This window comes from Eulemur rufifrons, chromosome 2, assembly GCF_041146395.1.
Source record: "Eulemur rufifrons isolate Redbay chromosome 2, OSU_ERuf_1, whole genome shotgun sequence".
Classification (NCBI taxonomy): Eukaryota; Metazoa; Chordata; class Mammalia; order Primates; family Lemuridae; genus Eulemur; species Eulemur rufifrons.
In genome coordinates, this window is record NC_090984.1 from 17,383,628 (window position 1) to 17,391,484 (window position 7,857).

The 7,857-nt window shown below is 64.1% G+C and overlaps 1 protein-coding gene across 5 annotated transcripts in view; it reads left to right on the forward strand.

Annotated features, from left to right (window-relative positions):
- Nucleotides 1-7,565, forward strand: part of NFIC (nuclear factor I C) — a 64,215-nt gene extending 56,650 nt beyond the window's left edge. For 3 of the 5 annotated variants that reach the window (XM_069480678.1, XM_069480668.1, XM_069480688.1), the window contains 2 exons: nucleotides 1,870-1,955; nucleotides 6,488-7,565. In XM_069480678.1, the coding sequence (XP_069336779.1) occupies nucleotides 1,870-1,955; nucleotides 6,488-6,505 (104 nt within the window). In that variant the 3' untranslated portion in view covers nucleotides 6,506-7,565. Of the gene's footprint in view, nucleotides 1-1,869; nucleotides 1,956-6,456 lie in introns of all 5 variants that reach the window. The other 2 variants (XM_069480707.1, XM_069480697.1) reach the window with 2 other exon arrangements.
- Nucleotides 7,566-7,857: the final 292 nt, after the last annotated feature.

Sequence of the window (7,857 nt, forward strand, 5' to 3'; positions counted from 1 at the left end):
AAGCACGCGGGGAGCGGTGCCCCCGGTGGGGCGGACGTCCCCAGGGGCCCCCTGCCCTTCCCAGCCCCACTGCTGGGCTCAGAGGTCAGGCCTGGCCCGGCGGGAACTGGCGAGTTTGGTGGGTCTGCAGAGACAGCCTGGGGCCACGTGGTCAGGCCGGTGTGGGGCCGAGGCAGCCTCAGGGGACGGTGGGACCCAGCCACAGGCCAAGGTGAGAGGTGGGGGTCTGCCCCTTCACCGAGTGGCCTGGGGACCTCTGAAAGTCCCCCTACGTCCAGCAGTCGACTAAGATCTCCAACTAGTGGCCCGAGGGCCAGCCTCATATCTTCTGTTTGTGGAAAGTGAGATTCTGTTATGATTTTGAAATCGGGATGTTTTACGTAAAAATTTCTAGAGTTCTGGCTTCTGGGGGCAGAGAATGAGCCACACTAGGTCCCCCGTTCCTTCGGGCGACGTGGGGTGGGGCTGGGGCCGGGCTGCACCTGTAGATGGGACCGTCCCCACCTGCCTACCTGACCCTGGAACCCCCTGCGTTGTTGGCCCCCCACCTTCTAGACGTTTCCACTCCCGGGTGTGGTTCCAGGTGATGCCTGCAGGCCCCTTGCCCATTCCCGGACGTGGGGCAGCTCCAGGCAGGGACACAGCTCCCAGGACCCCCGTCCTGGGGTCTGCCCACCCCCTGTGGCTCTCCTTGCAACCCCCACACAGGCTCGGGTGGGCCGTCCACCCTCTTCCGGGATCCAGCCCGGCTCCCAGAGATAGGCGTGACCTGAACGCCGGCCCCAGTGGGCACACTGGAAGGGGTGAGCCCCCAAACCCGCCTCTGCATCTCCCTCCCTGTGTGACCACGGGCAGCCGTCCTCCCCTCTCTGAGCCTCGGTTTTCTCAGCTATAAAAGGGGTCAGTGCCAGTGCACGAGTCGCAGGGCGGTGGGACGCAAGCTGGGGCGCGGACGAGGGAGGCTCAGGGAGGACGTTCCGAACAGCGCCAGGCGGCCCTCGCGACCTCCTTGCCTGCTCAGACATGGGAGTAACAATAGTGCTTCCTGGGTAGGTCCACTGAGGAGTTCACGGGCTTATGCCCAGTGCCCGGCATACAGCAGACACTTAATAGGTGCAAGATAAACACGGATTCCCTCCTCTTCTCCTGCACCGGGGCTCTTAGCTACACATCTACCCCGCTCACACCCCCAGAACTTGCTGCTTCCCGCCTACTGCACCCTGGCCAAGGCCACTTGGGGACCCGCCTGTGACCACCCACCCTCCTGCCCCGGGGTCCCAGCCTGCCTGGGGCCCCCGACCCCCCCGCAGCCCTGGGCGGTGACATTCGCTGGCTGGCAGAGTGTAGTCAGGGAGATGAAAAGCTGCGTGCGTGCGTATGTATGCAGACGCCCGGGCGGCCCGCGCCCTCTCCGGGAGGAAAATGAATACATAAAGCCCCTCAATAATTGATGGCGCCGCGCGGGTCACGGGCCGAGGCGGCAGGACGGGGCAGGCAGTGGAATACCCTGAATAATTCACAGGCGGCTTCTGAGTTATGAATCTTTCATCCTCCGCCTCCCCTCCCGGCAGATGCCCCCCCGCCGCCCCCGCCTCAGCCTTAGTGAGCTCAGCCGTGACCCTGTGTCCCCTCGAGTCAGGAGCCCTGTCCCCTTCCCCACCACACACACACCAAACCTCCCTCAGGCTTGTCGGGGGGCCCCAGTTCAGCCGGGGGAGGGCGGCAGGCTCGGAGGCCCCCGGTGCTGGGTGTGCGGGCCCAGCTGTGTGACGCTGGGCGGTGGCCACCCTCTCTGGGCCCGGCCCAGGGCAGCCCCTGCTCCCGCGTGCCCCCTTGCTAACGGGCTCTCGGTCTCTCTCCTCCCCGCAGCCTACTCTACGCCCGACACGTCCCCTGCAAACCGTTCCTTTGTGGGATTAGGACCAAGGGATCCTGCAGGCATTTATCAGGCACAGGTAGGGGCCGAGAGGCCAGCTGGGGGTGGGAGGGCAGGGCAGAGGGGCCCACCTGGGGGGCTCAGGGACAGGTGGGCCTGCTGGGTCCTGCGCCACAGCCCCAGCTCGGGGGACCAGCTCCCCACGCCCTGCCCGGGCTTAGAGCCCCCGCCTGGCTGCTCCTCGAGGCTCAGGGACCCTGCATGGCCTGACCTGCCTCCACCTAGGCCCGGGGCAGGTGGCGCCGCCCCACACTCCCCACCGCACCTGCCGCTTCCCTAGGGCGTCTCCTGGGAGACAGTCACAGCAGAGCTGCGGGGCCAACGTTATTACCACCCGGGTCCCATTTGTATAGATGGGGAAACTGAGGCCCAGAGAGGCAAGGGAATCTGCCCAGGGTCACACAGCATGTCAGCCGGGACTCTCCACCTCTTTCCAGCCTTCATCCCTTTCCGTGTGCCACTGGCCCAGAGGGACCGAGGGTGGCCGCCCATGGCAGGGGCCTCCCAGGGTAGCATCTGAGCCCCCAGCCAAGACACGCAGGGTGGGCAGGAGCATCGGCAAGCAGGGGTGGCGTTCACTTGGCTACCGCAGCTGGGTGTGTGCAGGAAGGAAGGCAGGTTGGTTGAGGACCAGACAGAGGAGGCTCAGAGAGGGGAAGTGAGTTGCCTGAGGCTGCACAGCAGTGGGGGCAGAGTCCTGGCGGGTCCAGACTGGGTCCCACTTCTGGGAGCTGGGGACAGCCTCAGCCCTCGGCCAGGCCCGAGTGTCCCTAGCACCCACCACCCGCCCAGTCAGGGGTGCTCATCCATGCCGAGTGTGGGCCGGGAGTGTGTGTGACCAGCCCTGTGTCTGTGGGTGGTGGCTGGACCCCAGAGCCCCTGCCCCCAGGGCCTGCCGGGCAGGGGCTGGAAGGATATAAAACAGACCAGAGAGGGCCGCCCAGAGGAACGAGCCCGGGGCCACCTGGCAGCTCCAGAACTGCAGAGCTGGGGTTGGGGGGTGTGTCCCTGGGAGGGTCCGGGTGCCGTGTTCGGATCTTCCAGCCACTGCGGGAGGTTTTCTGCAGTAAACTCCACGGGCAGGGCTTGGGGTGTGGGGAGATGTCTGCGTCCCATCCTCAGCCCCATGGGTGCAACCCAGGGAGCCTTCTGCCACGCCCCGGCCTCCTGGGGACTCTCTGTGGCTGGCCTGCTTGCTGGGAGTGCTCTGGAGGGCCAGAGTGTCGGGGGAGGATGGGTGTTCCCCGCCCCCACCAGGCATCAGCCAGGCCCCCAAGGAGCCTCTGGCGTGTGGCAGCTGTCCCTTCCCTGTCCTCCCAGGCCCGGCTTGGCCCTGGTCCCTCTACTCCACAGAGCCAGCCAGAGGATGACACGGGGCAGAGGAGGATGCAGGGGCCCTTGGGCTGCTTCTCCTGGGTTTGGGGAAGACCAGTTTGCTGGGGTTGGGGGTCCTGGAGTCAGTGCTGCCTCGCCTACTCTGAACCTCAGTCTCTTCCCCTGGCCTTGGGCACCCCGCCACCCCAGAGGACCTTTGAAGGGCATTGGAGGACAGGCTTCTTCCAGAAAGGGCGCCCAAAGGTCAAGACCTCCCCACACACCCAAATATTAAGCATCCTGCCCTGCACCTTGCACCTTGCACCCCGGAGCCCGGGGGACCAGGACGGGAGTCACCTAGTGAGCTGGGGATTCAAGCCAGGCCCCAGGACTCCCGGCTTTGAGCTTTGAGCCCCCCGTGGCCACCCTCTTTCCTCCAGGGCCGATGGAGCCCGCAAGTCCCTCCCGCCCCCACCGGGTCCCTCCCTGTAGGAGGCCGGGAATGTCTTAATTGCTTCAGAGGCCAAAACTAATAAAACAGGCCTGGGAGGAAGCCGGCTTTGCCTTCCCAACTTCCTGACCTGATCCTCCCACCAGCCCGGGGGATCCCAACCCAGGCTGCAGCCCCACCCCACTCGGCCGCAGGGGAGGGAAACCGAGGCAGGCAAGGGCAGTGCCTCGGATCCCGGTGCTTCTCAGCCTCCCTCTCTTGGCCAGCAGAACCCCTCTGGGGACCCAGGGAGGGTGGTGGAACCTGGGGGAGGGTGGGCAGCGGAGCTGGGTTGCAAAGGCTGGCCTGGCGGGGGAGGGGAGGGTGTTCCAGGCAGGATGTGTTTGGGGAGATGGGGAAGCAGCTGGAATGTGGAAGAGTGACAGCTCGGGCTTTGCCTTGGGAGCAGTGAGGAGCCATGGAAGGGTTTAGAGTGAGGGAGGGGCACAGTGGTGTCTGGGAGTCAGAAGGAACTGTGACAGATTGCGGAGAGACTCTCAAGGGAGCATGGGTTGGCAGGGGAGGCGAGGACCCCAGGCCGGTGTCATTGAGAGGGCAGGTCTTGTGGGAGGGGGGACGGGGACTGAGAGCCCCCCAGAGGGAGGAGGTGGGGAGAGGGAGGAGGAGGAAGCGGGGAGCTTGGCGGCCTCTGCCCGATTGTGGCCAGTCAGCACTTCTGCCTCCGCCTTCTTGTTCCTGGCGGAGTTGCCTCCCCCGCCCTGCTCCGGGCTGCCCGACTGCCCAGCCGCAGCCCCGCCCCCGATCAATACCCCGCAATCAATGCCGATTGATCCTGCTCTGGTCAGTCACTCGCCATCCCTTTGTGTCTTTCCCCATCCGTTCCCCAGAGCGGGGCTCGGTCCCACCCTGCCCCGTGCGATCCGCAGAGGTTAAGTCACATGCCCAGAGCCACACTAGGGGCTGTAGCCTGGACCTCACCCTCCAGGCCCGCTGCCTCGGTCTCCCTGAGACCAGTGGGAGGGTGCCCCCCCTTACTGGGGCCAGAGCCAGGCAGACGCCGGGGTGAGGCGGGAGGAGCAAGCAGGGCTGAGGGGAGCCTTCCTCCGCAGCGGGGAGGGTCACGCCCAGAGTCAGTCTGGTTGCCAGCAGAAACCAGACATGAGGTAATGGCCAAGATGAACTTGAACTTGGCTGGAGGTAGGGGGCTGGGAACGGCGGCGCCAATTCCATGGGCCGGCCCAGCGGCTGCCTGGTCGGAGGGGCTCGATGGACTGATTTACTGCAGGGCGAGGGCAGCCCTGCCTCTGACCCTGGACCTTGGGGGCAGTGTGGGGTGCCCCCCCAAACACAGGCCAGACTGGGTGCCTCGGGGTTGGAGTTTGCGTTTCCAGGGCAGGGGTCTTACAGCCGATTCTCTGCAGAGACTGAGGCTGGAGCTGTCCCCAAGCCACACGTCCCTGAGGTGCAGCCCCACGCAAGCCTGCCCTGCCCCAAGCCTCAGTTTCCTGCTCTGTAAAATGGGGTTGAAAGCCACCCTCAGCTCCCTCTGCTCTCACTGTACTTCTGGGGAACAAGTGGCCGGGGCTCCTGTGCCAGGGCAGGGCCCCGGGCTGCCAGGACAGCGCTCACATGGCTCTGAGGGGCTCCTGACGGGCAGACGAGGAGCTGCCCCGGGCAGAAATGACAGCTGGCGCCAGACGGGCCTGCGTTCATGTTCCCGCTCTGCCACTTTCCCATGCTGGTGACCTCGGGCAAGTGACTTGACTTCTCTGAGCCTCGCTTTCTTCCCTGCAAAGCAGGGCAGCCAGGGGAGACCTATCCCTCCTTCACGGGGGTTGTGATGGGGGGACATTAAATGGGAAAATGTTTGCTTTACAAAAGTAAAGAAGCAACCCTGGTCACAGTGCCTGGGTAGGGTCTCAGTGGGACCATAAAGGCTCACGCATTTGCCTCTGTGTACTGGGGGGTGTGGCCACCAGGTGGGAACCATGCCCCTCCTGCCCCACCAAAAGCTCCCCCTCAACCCCGTCTTATAGTCAGGGCAAGAGGCTTAGAGCTCAGGTTGCCAAATTTAGCAAATAAAAATACAGGACTGTCAGTTAAATTTGAATTCCAGATCCACAGATCATTTTTTTCAGTGTAAGTATATGCCCAGGTTTTCGTGGGATAGACTCACGCTGTATAAATATATCTCAACGCTGCATGGGAGAGACTTACAGGAAAAGAACTCTCAGACCGGATGCAGTGGCTCACACCTGTAGTCCCAGCGCTCTGGGAGGCTGAGGCGGGAAGATTGCCTGAGGCCAGGAGTTGGAGACCAGCCTGAGCAAGAGCAAGACCCCGTCTCTACTAAAAATAGAAAAATTAGCCAGGTGTGGTGGTGGCACCTGTAGTCCCAGCTACTTGGGAGGCTGAGGCAGGAGGATCGCTTGAGCCCAGGAGTTGGAGGCTGCAGTGAGCTGTGATCACGCCACTGCACTCCAGCCTGGGCGACAGAGTGATACCCTGTCTCTAAAAAAAAAAAAAAAAAAAAAATTGGGTGGTTTGCCCAGAATTCATATTTCACTGGGCGTCCTGTGTCATATCTGGCAGCCTTGTTGAGAGGCAGGGGCACCCGCAGGGTCACCCAACAGGTCGAGGCAGTGTGGGATGGGGAAACCGAGGTCACGGCGTTGCAGGAGGTTGAGGGGGGGTTTGGGGAAAGGCAAAACCTGAACCTCAATTTCTCTCTCTGTCTCTCTCTCTCTGTCTCCCCCCCGTCCCCCCTTTCCCCCCGGACCACCCAGTCCTGGTATCTGGGATAACACCGGTCTTCTCCCCACGCCCTGTCTCCATCATCCTGAGAATCCCGGGGGGCAGCGCAGCCCCCACATTTTCGGTGGAAAGTTAGAGCAAGCAAGAACACCCCGCCGACTCCCAGCCCGGCCGGAAAGACAACACACAGACACATACACCACGCAGGAGAAAAAGGAAAAAACAACAACAAAAAAAAGACAAACCGGAAAAAAAACAAAAAAACAAAAAGCAAACCCACCCAACCAAGAAGACAGAAGGTAAAGACGTTTGCGACTCTCCCGGGACGCCAAGGCCGCCGCCCCACGGGAGACCGCGCCACGGGCGTCTTCCTAAGTTACTCATCTCCGGAAGGACAGATGCCCGACTCTGCCCAGAGACCAGGTGAGCACGGCCTGGCGCCCGCACCCAGGCCCAACGGGCGGGACACCCAGCGAGGCCGCCTCTCCCTGGGCACCTGTCCTCGGCCGGGACATGGACCGGCCCCCGTGGATCAGCCGCTGGTGGGGAAGGGGAGAGACCCAGGACCCCCGCCAGCCTCGGGCAGCAGAGACCTCAGTGGCAGGCGGGCAGGTGGCCAGGGCGCAGGAGGGCGTGTGGCGCCGGCTTGCCCACCCTGGCGGGGACCGCGGATGCACGACGGTGCGTGGCAGGTACCTTCTGCCATCGGGAGGGCGGGTCCTGCGGCCTCCCCGCCCCATGCCCCTGCAAAGCACTCGGGGGACTCTCGCTGGGCACTCAGCCCTCACGCCGGCCCCACTGGGAGGAGAAGTCTCTATGCAATTGACCCGGCCCCACCCCCACCCCGCCCCGCCCAGCTCTGCACCCCCAGGGGAGGGATCCACGTTGCACACACTGTAAGAGATGCACTTTCTGAGAAAGGGGATGGGGGAGCTGGGAGACCCAGAGCTCCCCGAGAAGGGGGTGTCCCCCCAAGAAAGGGGGGCCCCCTGTCTGGAGTCTCTGGGATGGGAGGACCCTCCCCCCCACTGGCCCCTGGAGGTGGGAGGTGAGAGCGAGTGGTTTAAGTGCCTGATCCCCAACACCCGCCCCCTCCTTGTCCAGCTGGGATATGGGGGGCCGCGGGCACCCCTCTCCCTCCTCCCCCACCCCCGCCACCTTCTGTCGAGGACCCCTCATTGCCGTGCCCCCCTCAGAGCTAGAGAGAGAGAGCTGGGCATCCCCCGGCACCCTGCCCTGCGAGGGGCGCGGGGTGGGTCCTGGGGAAGCCGGAGTGCCCCCCTCGCCCCCCCTGCCAGTGCCTTACATCCCGGAGCGACACCCCTCCCGGTTCCTCCCAGCCAGAAGCGGGACCACCTGTTTGCACTTTCATCTCCCCCCACCAAGTGCAGCGGGCACAGCC